General features: G+C 44.7%; 1 protein-coding gene across 1 annotated transcript in view; it reads left to right on the forward strand.

Annotated features, from left to right (window-relative positions):
- The first annotated feature begins 10432 nt into the window (after positions 1-10432).
- Positions 10433-22076, forward strand: part of LOC102445422 (uncharacterized) — a 43437-nt gene continuing 31793 nt past the window's right edge. Inside the window, exon 1 of the mRNA XM_006122440.5 lies at positions 10433-11550. Within this exon, the coding sequence (XP_006122502.1) occupies positions 11086-11550 (465 nt within the window). The 5' untranslated portion in view covers positions 10433-11085. The remainder of the gene's footprint in view (positions 11551-22076) is intronic.

A 22076-nucleotide genomic window follows, 5' to 3' on the forward strand; every position in this document is an offset into this window, starting at 1 on the left:
CTTCCATATGAGGATAGATTAACAAGACTGGACTTTTCAGTTTGGAAAAGAAATGACTAAAGGATGGAGGGGATATATTAGAGATGTAGAAAATCACAAATGATGTGGAAAAATAGAATAAAGAAATGTTATTTACTCCTTCACTAACATAACACAAGAACTAAATTAAATTTATAGACAGCAAATTTACACCAAAGTATTTCTTCACAGTCAACCTGTGGAGCTCTTTGCCAGGAGATGGTGGAAAGGTTCAAACAGTAACAGGGTTCCAATAAGAAGAAAATAAGTTCAAGGAGAGGGGCGGTCCATCAATGGCTACTAGCCAGAATGGGTAGGAATAGTGTCCCTAGCCTCTGTTTGCCAGAAGCTGGGACTGGTCAACGGGGGATGGATCATTTGATGATTGCCTCTTCTGTTGATGCCTTCTGAAGCATCTAGCATTGGCCACTGTTGGAAGAGAGGATACTGGGCTATTTGGATCATTGGTCTGACCCATTAGACTATTCTAATGTTCTTATATAACACTCAAATGTATCTGCGCTCTGAGGTAACCCACTAGACCTACTCCCCTTTCAGAGCTGAGAACGCGCTCAGGAATCCCGACAGTCTCTCTCTCTCTCTCTCTCTCTCTCTCCCTCTGCAGTTAGTGAGAAAGTAAGACCACTTCACTGGTTAGCCTTAAAATTTTAATACATGAACTGCCACAAGATGTCAGAACATGTTAATATTAGAGCTGAGTGGATCTAATATTTATTTAAATTTTCTTTCTTTTATATAGGAATTTGATACAGGGTTCCTGTCAGCTAATTGCTAAGTAATCTGCCCCCCCCCCCAAGAAAAACCTAGAATTTTCTAGTGCATTCATACTCCTATAAAGAGGTGATATGTGTGGTTTGGGAGGACAAATGTAATCAGTCTCCCCTCTCCTCCCCCCCACCCCCCGCATTTGCTGCTTGGCTTGTACTGAGCATGCTCAGTAAAACTGCTGAAGCTGCTATCCTCATCTGCCCCCCTCCATGATCTCATTCTGTTCCATCCCCCCCAATCAGGACATGCACAGGTGGCCCTCCCCAAAAAATCCGAAATGGCGCCTCTGCACATGTGCAAAGCATCCAATCGTTGTGCAGTAATTATTTTTTTTAAAGCCAATCAACAAGCACAATGACCCTGCCAACGAAGAAGCCTTTTAATAGCTGCATCAATAACTTTTCATTCAAAAACAGAATCTATGAAGCGGTGGAGAGCCCCGAGCCTCGTGGGTTAGATCCAGTGTGGGGGGGGAGAAGAAGCGCAGCACTGCGTGCTGCTGCTCACTGTCCCCCTGGTGCTGGAAACTGCTCATGGGAGGGTTTCCCTGCTGCTCCTATTGGCCAGATTTCTGCCAAAGGGAGCAGTGGGGAGTGCAGTGCTAGGTAATCCCCCCCACACTCCCCTCATAGCCAGTCCTTGCACCTGCATCCTTCTCCCACGCCCCCTACTGCCCAGTTCTCCCAGTTGGCTCCTGAACCCTCCCATCCTTCCTGATACCGCACTCTCAGCTTTCTCCTGCACCTCCCTCCCAGCCCATTTGCTCCAGCACCCTCACCCCATTCCAATCCCACTCCTTGGTAGCCCCCTCCTGTACACTGAACCCTCATTTGGTTTCACCTCAGGGGCTGGGAGGGCTCACAAAATCGACTAACCCTGGGACCCAAAAAGAGTGAATCTGGCCTGTAGGAAGCCCTGAAGCTTGGTACTCCCTGCCTTCTCTCCCCTCCCTGTGGCTGGAGCTCCAGGGGAGTGAGGTATCTCAGTTGGGGGGCCATATCATTGAGGGTTGGGGGGATTTGGGGGGGGGGGGGCTCTGACTTGTTGGCCCTGACTGATTTTTCTGTAGATCTGATGAATTTTGCAAAATTGCAGATGTCCTGGACACAGATAATGGGCTTGAGTACCACCTACCAAAATACCACTGTTGTGCCTGGCAGTTAGTTTAATCTGTAGATGAAACCTAGTTTCATCTGTAGATGTGGTACCAGCTGAATCAAATGACACCTACAAACAGCTGGCCAGGTCCACTTTTTCCAAATGCCAGGCCCTGTGGAATAAAACTGGAGGCTGAGCTATTGGAGCAGAAATGGTGGCAGCAGAATGCCAGCTACCATTCACTCGGCCAAGCCAGACAAGATGGAACTCTATGGTCATGGCTGTGGAGAGAATTCTGTGCATGCTGAATGAACAAGGAGAAGGGGCCATCAGAAATGTGTTTCCAGCACTCAAAATTGACATGTAAGTAGAGGTTCTTTGCTTTATACTTTTCTTTTTGTTAACTCCCCCCTCCCCCCCGATAATTCTCTATTTAACTTAATTAACAATGTCTATTAACTATTCTACAGGCTGAATCTGACAGAGATGGCCTCCTTGGCAGAATATTCCATGGTCATGAGCCTAGTGGTGAAGGCACTAAATATTCTCCAAGCAGAGACTAAGGCACAAATGGCATGGCTGCTTCCTACACGATACCAGCTGGATTCAAAACTGCAAAGGCTCAAAATTCACACTTGTGAATATGGGCAAAATAAATACATTTCTGTAATTTGACTCCTGTATTCAATTTTGTCACTCTTCAGCTTTATAAATTAAGGCTGTGACTACATTTAAATTCCAGATTTGAAATATAAACATATAGGCTGTCTCCACACTGGGCCACTTATTCCGGAAAATCAGCCGCTTTTCCGGAATAAGCTGCGAGCTGTCTACACTGGCCCTTGAATTTCCGGAAAAGCAATGACGCTCTGCTGTACAAAATCAGCCACTATTCCGGAAAAAATATTCTGCTCCCACTCGGGCATAAGTCCTTATTCCAGAACACTGTTCCGGAAAAGGGCCAGTGTAGACAGCCCAGTAGTCTTTTCCGGAAAAAAGCCCCGATCGCGAAAATGGTGATCGGGGCTCTTTTCCGGAAAAGCGCGTCTACATTAGCCACAGACGCTTTTCCGGAAAAAGGGCTTTTCCGGAAAAGCAGCTTGCCAATGTAGATGCTCCTTTTCCAGAAAAACTGAAAACAGAATAGTATTCCGTTTTAAGCAGTTCCGGAAATTCATGCCAGTGTAGACACAGACATAGTGTGTGTGTGGGGGAGGGGGGGTGTACACACACATTAGTAACATATATATATATATATATATATATATAAAACGCCCTTTCTCCTCTCTGGGTTACTTGGGAGCAGGTCACACTCACAGGTGTGCTTGGGCGCCTGATGGTCTTGACATAAAAGGAGATCCTGAGTACCCCATTGGTGATGTTGCTTGGTTGGGGGAAACCTATCCACCTCCTTGCTCATAAAGAATGTACAATGGTGGTGCCTCCACCTGGCTGGTCCTGTACACACTTACTGGTGTGCCTTGGGAACCTCCAGGAATAAACTTATTCCAGCAATAAACTGGATCTAACTCCAGAACAGCAATTACAAATCATAAATAATATACATCTAATAGATTATATTAGAATGAACAACCTTTACTTAACTTAAAGAAACAGGATTTAATAAATTAACAATGAATAACATCAATTAACAAAGTACAAAGTACACAGAAGTAAAAGAAACTTATCTAGCTGCCATTTGCACTGCCAATATTTATCTCATCCCTGAGTGTGCACACCCCTGGACTCAGAGTCCTAGACTCTTGCTTGCATGGCCACACTTGAAGAACTGCAGCAGTAATGGAGATTCTCTGTAGGTAGTGTGTATATGGGTCCAAGCTATTCAGCAGCTCTGGTTCACTGGGTTGGTCTCTCTGCCTCTCTTTGAACACAGAGTTAGTCTGTCTCTCAGAGGTCTGTCCCAGGTAGCATTTTCCCAAAGATGCCCAGTTACTCACAGTCTCCTTGGCTGTGTCTAGACTGGCCAGTTTTTCTGGAAAATCAGCCGCTTTTCCGGAAAATCAGCTGTCTACACTGGCCGCTTGAATTTCCGCAAAAGCACTGACTTCCTACTGTAAGTAATCAGTGCTTCTTGCGGAAATACTATGCTGCTCCCATTCAGGCAAAAGTCCTTTTGCGCAAAACTTTTGTAGACAGCTCAGATTTGTTTTCCACAAAAAAGCCCCGATCACGAAAATGGCGATCGGGGATTTTTTGCGGAAAAGCACGTCTAGATTGGCACAGACGCTTTTCTGCAAAAAGTGCTTTTGCGGAAAAGCGTCCGTGCCAATCTAGACACTCTTTTCTGAAAATGCTTTTAATGGAAAACTTTTCTGTTAAAAGCATTTCTGGAAAATCATGCCAGTCTAGACACAGCTTCTGTGTGCTGGATTCAGAGTAGCTTCTAGACACAAGTACAGCCAAAGGACCTCTCCTCTAGGGCAATCAGAAGCAGCCTGCTAGATCCTAGATCCAAAGGTTCACTGTCCCAGTCTGTAACTGCAACATAACGGCACCTAAACTGGGTCAAACTCCTTCACAGCAGCCTGGCTCCCTTTCTGCTTCAAAAACAGAGGGAAGAGTCCACAGACTGCTGAGTCTTCCTCCACACATGTGGAGAGACTCAGATCACCAAAACAAAAAATCACTTCCTTCCTGGTTTCTTCCAGGTCCCATGGGAATTGTAGTCTCTGGGGGTATGTCTAGACTACATGCCTCTGTCGCCAGAGGCATGTAGATTAGGCTACCTGACATAGTAAAATGAAGCGGCGATTATTTAACTCGCCGCTTCATTTTACTGTGTCGGGTAGCCTAATCTACATGTCTCTGGCGACAGAGGCATGTAGTCTAGACGTACCCTAAGGCTAGACTGCAGCACACAGGATCTTCCCCGAGAATAAGCAGACGCACCTTTAGTAATGGGGGAGGGAGGTGTGAGAGAGAGAAAAATAATGGTGCCCTACAATAACTTAGGTGGTTAACCATAGGACGGCTACTTTTTACTTCTAGATACTTAAGTACAATTAAGATGTGATACTTTTGTACTTTTACTCAAGTAGTTTTTCAGAAGGATACTTTGACTTTTACTTAGTTACTCTTTTTTTCAAAGTAGCAGTACTTTTGTACTATTACTCAAGTAGTTTTTCAGAAGGATGCTTTGACTTTTACTTAGTTACTCTTTTTTTCAAAGTAGCAGTACTTTTACTCAAGTAACATTTGTGGGTACTTTGTCCACCATTGCCTCTATACCTTATCCTGATACAGAGTGCTGTTTACATGGCTAAATCATAATATAAACTATTACCTAGCAAAGCTAAATCTTACCTAGTCTTCCATTCCCCAGTGTAAATGCAATGTCACTTTGCTCTTTTCTTTTGCTCCTAGCTATTCTCATGAAAAGACCGCTTGAGGAGGGCATGAGCATAAGAGCACTTGGGGTCCATTTAAATAGGGACTTCCTCAGATGATTTCCTTAGGAATAAGAAGTTCACATTCCTTGGGGCAAGGACTCCCTTTTCATTTGTTGCATATAGTGCTTGGCACAATCCGGGCTTTGATACTTGCCTGCAGGGGCTACTGCAATATAAATGAATGAATATAAGAACCCAGAACTGTTTGTTTGGAATTGGATTTCACTTCCCTGACTTAGTCTGCTGTGAGAAATCTCAGTAAGCCAGTCTTACTTGTATATCAGCATAGCCTTGTGAATCCAGTGCCTTCTAGCATGTGAACAGGGCTAGCAATGGGGATGAGGGAGATAAAGGGGGCAATTGCCCCAGACTCCGGTGATTTTAAAAGGGCCCTCCACCCTTTAAATTGCCCCCAGAGCCCTGTGCCCTTTTAAAATCACCAGGCTCTCGGACAACTGCCCCCTTTATCTCTCTCATCCCCATTGGCTGGCTTGGGGAGGCTAATTCCTAGCCCCATCCAGGCCCACCAACACACAGGTGGCAAAGGGAGGGGGTGTTGATTCAAAAGGGCCCAATACTCCTGGTCACCACAGCTCCTGTGGCAGTGGCCAGAGTGCCAGACCTTTAAATCACTGCCAGAGCAAGGCACTTTTGGGGGCCACCCTTCTGGCAGCAGCACTTAAGCATAGGGGCCGAGGGGTCTCCACTTGCCACTGCCCACAGTCCCTGACCCCATAGCTCCTTTTAGTTCTGTTGGGAATAGCAGCCAGATTCCCCTGGGCATTTCCCTCCTATCTCTGTCTACCAGCCGGTGGGCCTGAGGATGTATTAAAGGCTACTGTGGCACCAGAAGGAATCAAATTCTTGAATGGGTCTTGACCCCGGAGGTCAGGCCAGAATAGGCCACAAAACACAAGAAGGGAAAGTGGGACACAGCTACTGTCATCCTATATCCACCCACCTGAGAGTGTGATATAGCAGCAACTCAGCTGCATTTCCCTAGAAAATATTGCTGGTATAAAGCTTCAGGACTCCCCCAATCATGGACAGTTATATCAGTATAAAAGTACGTACAATCAGTATTGCTTATCGTACTCCAATACAAGGAACTCTTATGCCACTATCACTGCATCTGCCTGGCTTAACAGTATCATAAAAGCATGCCTCTAGCTGACAGTTACATCAGTATACATTTTCTAATGTAGAGCAGGCTCCGTAGCCAAGGTTGGGGAAAATGAAAAAAGATACCATAGATCAGGTTGCATCATGCAATTATAAATAGTTATAGACTTTTGAGACCTCATATTAATTTGCAAATTAATTTGGAACAATTAATGCTGGAACAAGTCCCTGAAAACCTAAATAACAGATCAATTGAAATCCCGTTGAATACAGCTTACCCTCTTTGCAATCTGAACCTGCCCTACCAAGATTAATAAACATTTTGCCAGTGACTTCAGTGGGAGCAGGATTGGGCCCTTAGCAGTCTGGAAATCTAGTAAGTGCTTTACATCAATGGGACTGTGGCAATGGAAAGATTCCTACTGACTTAATAGATCAGATCTTTAATGGAGGCTGCTTATTGCAGCTGATATGATACCAACAGCCAAATAAGGGCTTCTTGTGAATTCTGGAAAGTGCTTGCTTGTATGGACAATAACTTTCCTGCCAATTTTATGCGGGGCTTTTGTCAGGAACTGGTATTAGGCAATATCTTATCACCACACTGGCTACAGAGACCTAGCCAAGGGCCCCGTATAGAAACACAGTTTTCATGGAGTTGAACAAAGCTGATCAGGTTCAAATAACATTTTAAACAACATTTGCAGATTTGGTAAAAAAAAAAAAAATAAGGGAAGGGGGGGGGGGACAAAATCTGAAAAAAATCATTGAAATGTTTCTACTTTTTTTTACCCTCCATAGAGCTAGTTTGGATATCTGAAATGTTAAAATATCAGGGAAAATGTTGATCAAAATGGAAAAAAGATGAGGAAAAATGTGCTTTATCTTCTGATTTTTTTCCCCTTCAACTACAGTTTGAACCTCTGTGGTTCAGCAACATCCGTGGTTCTGTTGCTAGACCAGAGAGGCCCTGGACCAGAGAGTCCGGAAACCCAGCGGCAGGCAGGGAGCCAGGAGCCCAGTGTCCCAAAGCTGGCCGCAGACTAGCAGTCTCAGAGGCAGGGAAGCTCCAGTGACCTTGGTAGTCCTGGGACAGTGAGGCTGCAGAGTCCTGGCCGCATTGGAAGCATGGAGCCCTACCTGCACTGGGACAGTAGAGCCCCATCCGCCCTGGAGGCACAGAGCCCCGGCTGTACCAGGGCACTGGAGTGCCCTGGAGGTGCAGAGCCCCAGCAGCAGAGCCAAGTGGGGAACCCAGTAGGGTATGCTGATGGACCGAGGGTGCTGGATCAGGAAGGTCCAGCCTGTACTCTGCTCACAACTCTGAGGCTGAAGGCTGGTTTGATTAGATTCTATCCTAAGCCTATGGTGCAGTGACTAAAAACAACCCAATTGACAAGAGAAGCCAAAGGTAAAAATCCCATCCTTATTCATAGACTTTAAGGCCAGGGAGAATCATTGGGCTCTTCTATTCTGACATCCTACATGTAGCAAGTGACACAAGCTGCAAAAATTTCCAGGGTCTCTGCCAGTTAACACTGGGGAAAATTCATTCCTGACCCAAAACGTTCTGCAATAAGGAGCCGTGGAAAAGCCTGCCCCAACTGGGCCAAGTACAACTGCTATGATAACGATCTTCCATTATCCATTCTTGTGCTTGTGCTTGCTGGAAGAGTTCTCAAGAGAGACATGTCTGGAAGCAGTGAGGGCTGTACCACAATGAGTTTCAACTTGGAACTAGGGGGCTCATCGGGAGTCTATAGTAAGTTTGCTCAGAGGTGAGGGGAAAACGGTTTTGTTGCCATCTCATCTAAATGCTTTTGGCCTCAGTCCCAAGCTTGGTTGCTTGCTCATGTGCAGCTAAGCCTGTGCATACAGCAAATGCCATGCTGGCTTGGAGAGAGAGATTTGTCTTGCTTTGCTCTCCCAGGCATGTTTTGCGGGCAGGGGTGGCCCATCTATATAGGCAAACTAGGCAGTCGCCTAGGGCGCCAAGTTAAATGGGGCGCCAAATGGTAGCACAATATCATTGAGGGGTTTGGAGGTGGGGGTGCCAATTGCATGGGTAGCCTAGGGTGCCAGTTGCTGGCAGCTAATCTAGGGTCGCTCCTGTTTGCGGGGCAAAGCTGGGTCCACTTGGAGCCTGCCAGACTCTTGAGGTCTCATCACAATGGAGAAGCTGTCCCTAACGCTAAGTCTAAATAATTAACTTGGCAGGGCAGGTTAAAAAAAACCAGTGAACCTAGAAAGTAGTTGGATCCCACCGCCGGCTGCTGTGTGTGTACGTTTGTGTGCTGCTGCTGCAACAGCTTGCAATCAACATGTACTGTAGACCCTGGAGCACCCCTCTAGCTGCTCCACACTGTTTCTCTGTTTAGATAGTACAATGTTGGTGGATCCAGATCAAAAGTGTCTTCATCAAGCAGGGTTCCCAGATTAACAAGATTTGCCATTACCATGAGCAGCAGGTTTAAGATGCCTCCCCTGGATTTTAGTGATTAACCACCCTCCTCATCCTATCACTATTCTGATTGTTCCTGAAGGCTCCCACAGCAAGCTGTTGCAACGTGCAGACTGGTGACTCTCCCAAAGAGTTTTTTCCATTCCAGTTCATCCAAAGAAGTGGGTTTTACCTACAAAAGCTCGTGATACTGTATATATATTGTTAGTCTTTAAGGTGCCACAGGACTACTCATTGTTTTTAAAGTTGCAGATTAGCATGGCTACCCCTCTGAGACCTCTTCCCCTGAAGTGAACCTTAACTTTAAAATGAAAAATCTTTCAGCTTGCTTGATCTATTAGCATAACATTAAACCTATGAAAGAGCCATTAAGTGGTAATGAAGCCTTTTAACAGGCATGTGCCTACCCTGAATTTACTGCCAAAAACAGTTGAGTATTGCTATGTCTACAGAACCATAGTTTAAAATGTGTTTAAATATTTCATTAGTTTGTTGCTGAATCACAGCTCTAAAAAAATCTGTGCATAGATATTTAAATGCACAATCTGAGTATTCAGCTTTAGCTTTAAATGCTTAGATCCTCACACAGTTTTTAAAATAAATTCTTCAAAAGACCTACCTTATCTAAAATATACATTTTAATTCCTTTATAGTACAAAAACTTGCTTCCAAAATTTTCCTGTCCTTCCTATCATCCCCACTCCCATTTCACTCTCCTGTTGAAGACAGCTGGTAAAGGGACAACATTCCTTTTCTTCTAGATAGCTGGACAAATGAGTTTCCTTTTTACTTCTGACCCACCACCAAAATCAGTACCTTACTAAGAGATAAAATCCTTTGATATGCCTAAAATCTTTGGAAACATTTTAAGATAAACATGTAGTGAAATTTCATAAACATGTCTTGTTATGAAAATCACACAAAATAAATTAGTGTTCCCTTTTTCTAAAAGCAATGAACTTTGTTATGAACAAACTAAGCTGCTCAGATTAGTTTAAAATAATGTTTTTGTTTCACTGAGTTAATATCTAGTTATCTGGCATGATTACTTAATGAAGGCTTAAGAGTTTATTTAAAACCTAAAATAAGCTTAGAAATACTAATGAAAAAAATGTAAAACAGAGAAGAGCTGCATCATGGATTCCATAATATTGCATTCAGCAGGTCAACTGACTTGCCTTAAAGTTTATGCAAATAAATGAGTCCCAAATTTAGTGCTTTTAATTAAGTACCTTCTGCATGTTCAGTCTTCACAATCTGGCATGCAGTGAAAAACGTGTTCCATTTTCTTTAGAAAGAAATTTTAGAAGTGTGGGTTCCCCCCCCCCAAAAAAAATTGGTACGTTTGGGTTTAGGGATTTGACTGGAAAAGGTGAGAAGAGGGAGATAGTGGGGAAAGGGTAGCGTGGTGGGGAGGGAAGGGGCGCGGGCGGAGCGGGGGTGGAGTCTGGTCGGGGCCACAGGCTGGGGAGCCTACCTCCCCACGCAGCAGCTTCACCCGCTCCTCATGGTCACTCCTGCAGGACGAAGGAAGAGCAGCTGGCGGAGCGGGGGGGGGGGGAGGGTGTTTTATTTGGAGTGCACATTTTTGGAGCCAGGGGTGGGCTTGGAGCTTCCCAACGTTAAATGTGCAGGGATGTGGCAGGATCTAGAACTGCGGAAGGAGGGGGGTGAAGTGGGGGACCCCTTTAAACTTTCTCTTTAAACTTTCCCAGAATGTGAGGGCTGGGAATCGACACTTGGCCACCTCCCGCGGCTGGCTCCGCTTCGCTTTTGAAGCCTCCTCCCCCAGCTCCGGGCTGGAGTTTTCTGGCGCCTTGCTCTCTGGTTCGGGCTGGTCCAATAGCAGGGTTTGGCCGCCACAAATCGGCAGGAGCCGGGTAGATCCAGCGGGACCCAGCCTCCCCTGCCGCCCTGAGAAACTTTCCTGGGGGTGGGGATACCAGGCGAGTGGTGCCACCCAAGTCAAAAGGGAACGGGGGGGGCGGACCTCCGCAGTTGATTCCCCGGGCTCCCTAGTGGAGGAGGGAGGGCCCTTGACTTTGCCAGGCGACGGGGCGGGGGTCATGCTGGAAGCCGCAGGGAGCGAGGAGTAGAGGCGGTGCAGGGCGGGGGTGCTGCAGGCTCCGCAGCTGCCGGGGCCGGAGCTCAGGGACTGGTGCTGCCCGGAGCGCAGCCCCGAGGAGCATGGAGGAGGCGGGCGGCCGCCTGCGCGCCCTGGAGGCGCAGTACGAGAGCCTGGCGCTGGACACGGCGCTGAGCACCCTGCTGGCCGTGCTGCTCTACGTGGCGGTGAAGGTGAGCGTGGACCGGCTCCGCCGCTGGCGGGCCCGGGTCTCGGTGTTGATCGTAGGGGCGGGCCCGGTGGGGCTGACGGCTGCGCTGGTCGCTGTCCGCTCGGGCAAGGTGCTGAAGCTGACGCTGCTGGACGAGCGCTCGCGGGCCGCTCTGCTCTGCAGACCCCAGCAGATCGCCCTGCAGCCGCGCAGCGTCGGGTTCCTGCTGGCGCTGGGGGTGGATTTCGATAACCTGGAAGGCTGCTGGGACAACGAGCACTTCTTCACCCGCATCGGCGTCTTCCAGGAGCACCTGCTCAGCATCCTGGAGCAGCACAAGCACAGGCAAGAGATCCGCATCCTGCTGGGCACCAAGGCAAGTACCCGGCAGCCCGGGCTGCACTGGCTCCGCCTGCGGATTAACTTAGCCCTGCAACTTCTCCTCGGGTTCCCGGGAAGGGAAAAAGAACAAGACGTGGGCGGGAAAGAGGGCCCAATCCAGCAGCACCCACTAGGTTCAATGGGAGCTGTTTGCCATTGATTTAATTGAGCCCCCTGTGAGCTGGTAAGTGAAGTTATGCCCCCCTCCAACTTTCTTCCTGTTCTTTATTCTCCTCCCCCACCCTTCCTTCAGCTAGGGTCTGATCCTTTGCATCGCTCCCCCTGGACTTGGGTGGCTTTACAAACCATGGTGTCCAATATGTTAGCCACTAGCCACATGCGGCTATTTGGCCGATTGAGTGTAGCTAGTTCACTAAAGCAGTAACCAGAATAATAGCCACTTCCGAACTGGTTGGACACCATGGCTTTTATAAGGCTTGGCCCACTGCTTGGGGGAGATACCTCCCCTGGAGACCTGTGTCCCCGCGGTCTGGAAGGAACCCCTGCTAAGGCTGGAAGGAAAGGGAGAGAGCAACCAGCAGTTCCTCTCCTTTATCAGATGAAAACATCTGGAAAGAAGAAAATGCAGAAAGAGGGAGGAAAGATAGTCTGGGTTCAGAGTGTTCCTTCCCTTTGCTTAAGTGAGGGGTGGCTTACCCAGAAGAGCTCATTGAGGAATGGTTCTGTCTCTTGCAAACACTTTTTTTAGGGGGGAGGCAATCTTTTCTCCCCCTTAAAACTTCACTTTGCCACATTTCAAGGTTTTCACAAGTTTGTTTAAAAAAAATGTGGCTTCCAGATTTTTTGAGGGGGGTGGTTGGGTTTTGGGAGGAGGTGTTTTTGACATCCCCTCTCCCCAACTATTTTATTAAAAATTGACTTTGATGGGAATTTCCATTTGACACCCCTTTTCAATTTGAAAACTTTTGACCTACTTTAGTAATCATATCATTATGATTTATGCTTCCTGGGGGAAGAGTTTTGGGGCACCAAGGTTGCAAGGCCCTAGAAAGAGAAAAGGGGAGAGTCAACATTGTTGGCAGGGCAGGCTTAAATGTAGCACTAGCCAGAGGCACCCAGCCTTTGGCAGGATTACTTCTTTTAAATAAAAGGAGGACTTCTTACATCTTGTGCTATAGGCTGTATATAGTTAGAGTTTCTGCCCCAGTGCTTTACAAATGAAATAGACAAAGGAAAGTTTATTAGCCCCATTTTACAGATGAGGACCAGAGTCACAGAAAGATCAGGGATTAAACGAGTATCACACATGAAATTTGTGACAAAGCAGTGATCAGGAATTTACATCTTGTGGGTCACAGACCACACCTTTAGGCATCAGATTATCCTTAATGCTAGACCTGTAATGTTTGACCAGAACTGCAATTAATGGACAGTAACTGGCAATCTGAAACTTGAACTGTATCTTCCTTTGTAGGACGGAAATAGGTCAACATAATTTATTTTATTACAAGCAACCTTTATTTTTGTTATATGTTATTTTTAGATTTCAGGCAGCATATGTTTTCTTGAGTCCAGAGTACTGAATCAGATGACATTATGTTAAGGGTAAAATATTGACACACTGCCATTTTGTGTTTACTTCAGAATGTATGAAATAATTAAATTAGTGTACATTACAGAATTAGCCTAGCCAATAATGAGTTGTTATTTGAACAGATCTATAAATCTAACATGCTGTTAAACTAATTACCATCTTACATGTTTAGTAGGCTAATCCATCTCAGCCAGCTAAAGTAAACAGAGTAAAAAATATCAAGACTGAAGGCACTGAACAAACTGTAACCAGCATCTAATTAAGCAGATATGCCGGAGGGTGACCTCAGAAGGTTCAATGTGGATGTGAGCATAATTCAGAAAGACTGTCCAGATTTAACTTTGGTTAAATCCATCATATCCAAATGAAAATTAAGATATTCAGCTCCAGGGACCTAAGTTCAAACAAGCTTGGTCTTCTCTTTTATCCCCAGTGGGCAAATAAAACTCAACACATGCACAACCCACCCCTACACAAACATTTAGGAATCTGTGCTGAAAATGAGCCCTAGGCTATGTCTAGACTGCAAGCCTCTTTCAAAAGAGGCTTTTTCGAAAGATACTTTCGAAAAAGCCTCTTTCAAAAGAGAGCGTCTAGACTGCACGCGGAACTTTCGAAAAAGCAAGCCGCTTTTTCGAAAGAAAGCAGCAAGTGAGTCTGGATGCTCTCTTTCTAAAAAGCCCTGTTTGCTTTCAAGAACGCCTTTTTTCGAAAGAGCACTTTCGAAAAAAGGCGTTCTTCCTTGTGCAATGAGGTTTACCGCCGTCGAAAGAAAAGCCGCGTTCTTTTGATTTAATTTCGAAAGAACGCGGCTGCAGTCTAGACGCAGGTGAAGATTTTTCGAAAAAAGGCTACTTTTTTGAAAAAAACCCTGAGTCTGGACACAGCCCTAGACATGAAACAGCAGGGAGTGCTGATGGTCAAAATTCTATTGCAGTGACAAAGCTATGTGGGGAATGCTTGCATTGCACTAGCCTATACTCGTATTAGTCCCTCACTAAGGCCGTGTCCACACACAGGGGTTCTTTCAAAAAAAGTAGCCTTTTTTCGAAAGAACTTCCCCTGCGTCCAGACTCAAGCCGCGTTCTTTCGAAATTATTTCGAAAGAACGCGGCTTTTCTTTCGATGGCGGTAAACCTCGTTTCACGAGGAAGAACGCCTTCTTTCGAAAGTTCCTCTTTCGAAAGAAGGCGTTCTACAATGTAAAGAGGCCGTCTTCGAAAGAGAGCATCCAGACTCGCTGGGTGCTCTCTTTCGAAAAAGTGGATTTCCTCTATCAAAAGATCCGCCTGCTGTCTAGATGCGATCTTTCGAAAGAGGCTCTTTCGAAAGAAGCCTGCAGTCTAGACACAGCCTAAGGCCTTAATCAAGCAGTGTGTTGAAACATGTGAGTAGTATCATTGCATTCATTGAGTTTTTTTCTCTGTTGAGGACTACTTGTGTGCTAAAGTTTAAAGCTACATCTACACTACAGCCCAGACCAATGCTCTGAGATCGAACCAACGGTGGTCAATTTAGTGGGTCTACTGAAGACCTGCCAAATCAACCACAGATCACTCTCCAATCAACTTTGTTATTCTTTCCCAAATGAAAAGGATAAGCGAAGTCAACAGGAGAGTTTCTCCTGTTTACCTGCATCCCATGGTGTGGACCTCATGGTAATTTGACTTAAGGTACATCAATTCCAGCTACGTTATTCATGTAGGTGGAGTTGGGTAGCTTAAGCCAACTTTCTGTTATAGTGTACATCAGTGGTCTCCAACCTTTTTAAGCATGAGATCACTTTTTGAATTTAATTGCAATCAAAGATCTTCCTCAAACCCAAATACCCTTGCTCCACCTCCCTTATACCCCTTCTCTGAGGCCCTACCCCTGCTCACTCCATCCTCCCTTCCTCCCTCCCTTCCCTCCTCCCCCATCCTCCCTTACTTTCACCAGGCAGAGGCAAAGGTCTGGGGTGCAGGCTCTGGTCTTGGATTAAGGGATTTGGAATGTGAGAGGGCCTCTGAGCTGAGCCTGGGGCAGGCAGTTGGGGTGTCAGAGGGGGTTCTAGGAGCAGTCTCTGAGAGGGCATTTAGATTCAGGGGTGCTTGGGGCTGGGGCAGGGACTTGTGGTGTAGGAGCGGGTTCATGACTGGGGTAAGGTTTCAGGATGTGGGCACCAGCTGGGCCCTGCTTACTTCAGGTGGATCCTGGGTGGTGGTCCAGTGAGGCTAAGGCAGGCTCACCCCTGCCCTGGCCCTGCACCATTCCTAAAAGCAGCCAGCAAACTCCATCCCAAGTCCAATTGTGCCCCCTCTCTGTTCTGTGGAGAAAGGATACAGGGTGGGAGAGGGGGGCATCTTGTCATGAGCACATCTCCTCTCCCTCCCCTGCCCTGCACAGAAAGCAGGAGGTTCCCTGTGAGAAGTGGGAAGCTCCAAGGCAAAGGGCAGGAGATCCACAGCAGTGAGGGGAGGAGCAGCTGAAGTGCCAGCACTTGGTAGCCTCTTGGCCAAACCAGTCAGGATCCCCTGTCAGAGGCTCCAAGATCTACCAGTAGATCCCAATCTACAGGTTGGTGACCACTGGTGTAGATGTAACCTAAGCAAATACCTTGCTGGATCAAATCCTGTGCATTTGATTGAAATCTCACTGACATTAATCCTGTTGCTGGATCTGCCCCAATCTTCCACTATTCATATCTTGGAGGGAAAAATATCACCCCAGTTCTTTTTCAATTTAATTGGCACAGATGCAAAATTATGAGCCAGTTTCAAAACAGCAGAAAAAAGTGTTCTTCCTGACATCTTCAAACATTGCCATTTAATTTCTTAACTTTTAACTTAACGTTCTATATCTAATAGGAACTGAACTGACAGCTCTGGAAAGTGAAGTGTCCTAGTTAACCCAGAAGTGGGACTGCATTGATAGTGTGAGCTTCTCCCATAGAAGCACTGCATCCACTATAGGGGTGAACCACCTATAGTGATGGAGGGCATCACCAGGTAGAAATGTGCTCAACATGTTCCAGTGCATGAGGGGCTCCAGACTCCTAAATGTCACATGGGTGTGATAGGGACACAAAGATAGAGGGGTTGTAGTTGCGACAGCAGCAAGCTAATGGGAAGAATGTGTCCTCCCTTCCTAGCTGGCTAAGAAGCCAGACAGATCATTGACCCCAACTGTTGTGAGTGGCTTGTTTTTGTTTGGCATCCTTTTGTTTAAGAATCGGTAAAATAAAGCCCTGAAGAAAGTGATTTAAGCTGCCACTGGTTATTATTCATCTTCTCTGAATAGGAGGTCTTTTCACTAGCCTTTAAGGAGCTGTGTCATTCTCTGTGTCCATTCAAACCTTGGCCATTGTTAGACTGTAAACAAGGGTAGCAATAGTGAAAATGGCTTTGTGATATCGATACCCATCTAGGAACTGGGCTTGAGAACAAAATTGCTATCAGATCATGCTAAGTCAGCTCAACACTGACCTCGCTGTGAATATAGCTCTGGGATATACATTCCCTTACCAATCTGTCATCATCCAATCCTGACTGCAAAACATAGCCTGTGGTTAACTAAAGAAAGGACGGTGCAATTCATTAGATGTGTTTACGCAGTGTATCAAAATATTTTATCTCAGCACAAGGCTTCATGCTGAGACCTTATGAAAACAGAGTACAGATTGAAAAGATAATTGGCTGGTGTAAATCAGTGTAGCTCCAGTGAAGTCAGCAGAGCTATGCATCAGCTGAGGCTGTGGCCCAGTATTTCATATTCTTTAATTTAAAAAAACAGGAAGGCTCTGTGTTTGTTAGATGTAGGATAATTTCCAGCTAATGGGGACAAATTAAAGCATGATTAATGTTCATTTCTTGTAGTATAACAGAGGAGTTTGACATGAAACAGGACATTTTCCAAATCCTGTCCTACACTGAGCAAATTCAACTCCCCCTGAAGTCAGTGCCTCTCAGTCTTGCCCCTTGCAAACCAAGTCTTCTCTTGTGCAATTCGTTTTGTCTGAAATAGATTCCCCATATTATTATTCCATCTCACTAAAAGTCTCAGATGGAGAAAAACTTTTGTCTCTTATACATCTCTCCTTCTCCATTCTGGAACTGTATTGATTACTCTGTAGATCTTTCAGACATTTGTATGAAAATTGGCATACACATCACTAATGTACCCATGGAAAAAACCCTGGCCACAGACAAACATGCATGGAAGAACTCATAAAGGGAGAACGCTTTTAGATGTGAGAAAGAAATACCAGAGCTGGGAGAATAGACTCATAAAGCTTGAAGGAACCTTAAGAGATCATCAAGTGCAGCCCCCTGCATTTGTGGCAGGACCAAGCACAATTCAGACCATCCTTGACAAGAGTTTGTCTAACCTGCTCTTATAAATCTCCAATGAGGGTGCATCTACACGGCAGCATTTTTCCCGAAAAACAGCCATTTTCCTGGAAAAACAATACTTGCATCCACACTGCCATTGAGTTCTTTTGACAGAAAGTTGAAAGAATGGAAAGGTTCTTCTGATGGCAGTACACCTCATTCTACGAGGAAGCAGCCTATTTCCGGAAAGCTTTTTCAGAAAACGGTGTGCGTGGATGCAGAAGAGGAAGTTCTTTCAAAAGAAGAGAACTCCAGGAAATAAAACAGGTACCCTTGTGGCCACTCCATCCAGACTAATTACAACTTAAATGCAAGATAGCGTCCAATGAATGTATATGCTATCTTTCGAAAAAGCACACCACTTTTTTGTTGAGCTTTTGCTCTGTGGACGCTTTCTTTTGAAATAAGTGTTTCCAGAAGATCTTTTCTGGAAAAGCTCCTTCCGAAAAAAGCTTGCAGTCTAGATGTACCTGAGAAAGATACCACAACCTCCGTAGGCAGTTTAATCCAGTGCTTATGCATCCCGGCAACTAGGAATTTTTCCTAGTATCCAACTTAAACTTCCCTTGCTGCAATTTTAAGCCCATTGCTTCTTCTCCTATAATCAGGATATTAAGAGAATAATTTTTCTCCCTCCTCCTTGAAACAACCTTTTAAGGTACTTCAAAGCTGTTATGTCCCCTCTCACTCTTCCAGACTAAACAAACCAAATTCTTTCTATCTTCCCTCAAAGTTCATGTTTTCTAGGCCTTTAATCATTTTTATTGCTCTTCTCGGGTTCAGGTGTTGAAAGAGGATACACAAATTCTGCAGGATATGAAAGAGGATATGCAAGCTCCGCTTTCAAAAGTGAAAGTAGTCTAGATGCGGGTTTTTTGGCAACGCCCCCCCCTTTTTCAAAAAGCTGCTTTTCCTCAAAAAATGAGGTTTACACAGCTTTTCGAAAAAGGGAGGTGTTTACCGAAAAAATCCACATCTAGACTACTTTCACTTTCGAAAGCGAGATTGGAAGAAGATATGCAAATCGGAATTTGCATATCCTCTTTCAACACTTTAGCATACTCTAGATGAGCCGCTCTGGACCTTCTCCAGTTTGTCCACATCTTTCCTGAAATGTGGAGCCCAGAGCTGGACAGAATACTCTAGTTGATGTCTAATCAGCTCAGAGTAGAGCAGAATTGCTTCTCGTGTCTTCCTTATAACACTCCTGTTAATGCATCCCAGAATGATATTTTGGGGTTTTTTTGTAACAGTGTTACACTGTTTACTCACATGTAACTTGTGGCTCACTATGACCCCAAGATCTCTTTCTACAGTACTCTTTTCTAAGCAATCATTTCCCATTTTGTAGGTGTGAAACTGATTGTTCCTTCCTAAGTGGAATACCTTGCATTTTTCCTTGGAGAATTTCATCCTATTTACCTCAGATCATTTCTCCAGTTTGTCCAGATCATTTTGAATTATAATCCTATCTCTCAAAGCACTTGCAACACCTCTCAGTTTGGTATCATGCACAAATTTTATAAGAGTACTCTTTATCTAAATAATTGATGAAGTCATTGAACCAAACTAGTCCAAAAACTGATCCCTGTGGAACCCCACTTGTTATGCCCTTCCAGCATGAGTATGAACCATTGATAACTACTCCCTGGGAATGGTTATCCAACCAGTTATGCACTCACCTTATAGCAGCCCCATCTAGGTTGAATGTCCATAGTTTATTAATGAGAAGGTCATGGGAGACTCTATCAAATGCTTTACTAAAGTCTAGATATACCATATCTACCTCTTCCCTCTTATTCACAAGGCTTGTTATCAAAGAAAGCTCTCAGGTTGGTTTGACATGATTTGTTCCTGACAAATCCATGCTGACTAATACTTATCACTTTATTATCTTCCAAATGTTTGCAAATGGATTGCTTAATTATTTGCTCCATTATCTCTGACTTGTCTGTAATTCCCTGGGTTGTCCTTATTTCTCTTTTTATCAATAGGCACCATATTTGCCTTTTTACACATGCTCAGTTGGTTTTAGCAACTAATTCCTATTGCTGTAAAAATTTCCATGATGAAATTTAGCACATACACAAAATTATAGCTAAGAGACTTTAAGGAATGAAATATTTCAGAATGTATTCTGGTAGATCTTGCACTATTGCTCATTTTAGACAGCTAGTTTTAGAAAGCTACGATATGGCCAGTGGGATCAAAAAAACCTGAGTCTATTATTGACTTTACCAGTGACTTGCTTTTTGACTTGGGGCAAGTGACTTTCCCTCTCTGTATCTCTTGCTGTGTTTGTATAGTAACTAGCACAATGGAGCCTCTAGGCCCTTTCACATCATATTAATATGTTTAGAATGTTCTATCTTTATTAGGGTGGTAGAAGAAAGAAAGAAAGAAAGAAAGAAAGAAAGAAAGAAAGAAAGAAAGAAAGAAAGAAAGAAAGAAAGAAAGAAAGAAAGAAAGAAAGAAAGAAAGAAAGAAAGAAAGAAAGAAAGAAAGAAAGAAAGAGCAAACATCTAGCCCCTGGTGCCAATCAGTGTTCCCTCTAAACTGTGGGGCAGCACAGACTGGGCGGGGCTGATTAATCACCTGTGAAACTGTGCTGCCCCACAGCTTAGAGGGAACACTGGGGTCAATGTATGTGTATCATGAATAAGATTAAGCTTTTGTCACAGTTACTTGTGGTAAAAATCACAGGCAGGATGTGGACAATAAACAAAAAATCACAGAAGCCCTCAACCTGTCTGACTTTTTACTAAAAGTAAGAGTGGTGGAGGAGGAAAGACTGATTGCTGGGGGAATGGAAGTATGACCCTCATGAAGGGGGTTGTGGCAGGGTCTAAAGACAAAGAAGTCACATAAGTACATTTAAGTCACAAAATCTGTGACCCCTGTGACTAAATCACATCCTTAATTGTACAGAGTGCGGCAAAGGTAGAAATTGAGAGTTAAATGTTGCTTCATAATTCAGAGCAGAAACAAAGCTAATGGGAACATTTAAGGTTATATAAGCAATAACTCCATTGTTGCAGTAGTAGTGCTAAGCAATAAATGTCTCCAACTCATAAAAACCAAAGATGCAGGCTCACATTTTACGATCTTCTGAGATATTTATTCATGGATAGCTGGCTCTGTTTCTCTAGAGTTGTTGGGTTTATTTGGCCATTTTCATAGGTAATGCAAATAGGTTATTTTAAATGTGAGCTTTACGGTCAACGAAAGGTCAAATATGGTAAACACAAAGATAAGACCAGTGGGTTAATAACTAGGAACAGTCAAGCAAAGATTCTTTTGCTACTTTCTTCATATCTGATTAGGAATTCTGTACATATCAGATCTAGGAAAGCAAGTACCAATACCATATAAATAACCAACAGTTCAAGCCAAACTGGCATTTCCAGTTGGTAAGTTTTTTGCATTATCACCAATAAAAAGCAAAATCAAACCATACAAGTGTTTTAACAAACATTTGGTAGGTAGGGTTATTGTTCTGGAATCTCTAACGTGAAATATTCAATAATTATAAGATACTGCCATTGTCATAGGCTTTCGATAAGCCAGAGAACAAATTAGGAGAGGAGGGGAGCAAAACAAAATGTAAAAATAACTGAAAACCCTACTAAAACAAGATACTTCACAGCATATACTTCTCCTGGTAGGAAGGGATGAGAGGACAAACACATGATGTGTGTTATTCATGTGGCTTAATGAGTTACTGGAAGGTGATGAGTGCAATATAAGAATCCATAGAGAATAGAACAGTCCATCTGAAGCCAATGGAACTATTTTTACAGATAGGTACTCGGAAGAATGAATAGTGATTATGCCATCTAGCCCTATGTGAACAGAAAGATGTGATGCAGCAGTATCAATCTAGATATAGATTTTAGAGATTTGTGTGTCTGTCTATGAATCTGTTTGTTCAAGAACTCCTAAGTGGTAAGAGGTAGGACTACCAACTATGGCATGCAGCTTCCTCTTATCCCAACTTAAAGCCAGGCCAGGGTCTGGTTGTTCCAGGAAAACAGGATGTGCCTAGAATTCAGTTATTTTCCATAACATGGAAAGGTGAGGGCCGGAGAGAGGATGGACGTGATACTCAAGGGTGCTGTTTCGGGAGAATGCGGGGAGAAGGAGAGGGCAGAAGCCATGCATACTGGGGTGTGGCTTGCTTTTTATCCTGTTCCCCTGAGTATCAGGGAGCACGGGGAAAGTACTTGGATTCCATGATTTACTCCTCTGCCCCCCTTCCTTTCACCAGCCAGGTGTGAGAGGCACACACAGAATCCAAATACTTTCCCCGTGCTCCCTGACAGCAAGAAGGGGGGAAGTGGGAGCCGGTGCCCCTGGGGAGTCGGCTTAAAAGCCAGCTCCCCATGAGCACCGGATCCCACAGAGCAGTCTGTCCATCCCTGCACTGCTGCCTCTGAGGGATTAAATAGGTGAGGGGGGCAGGCGGGAGCCAGTATATGCAAGAAGCCAGCTTTCAAGCCAGCTCCTCATGCATACTGGGTCCTGTGAAGCTGCTTGCCTCTCCTTCACCCCCGCTCTGCTCTCTTTCTATCAGAGGCAGCAGCACAGAAAAGGGGG

This window comes from Pelodiscus sinensis, chromosome 12 (assembly GCF_052426305.1).
Source record: "Pelodiscus sinensis isolate ZL-2025 chromosome 12, ASM5242630v1, whole genome shotgun sequence".
NCBI classification, from domain to species: Eukaryota; Metazoa; Chordata; order Testudines; family Trionychidae; genus Pelodiscus; species Pelodiscus sinensis.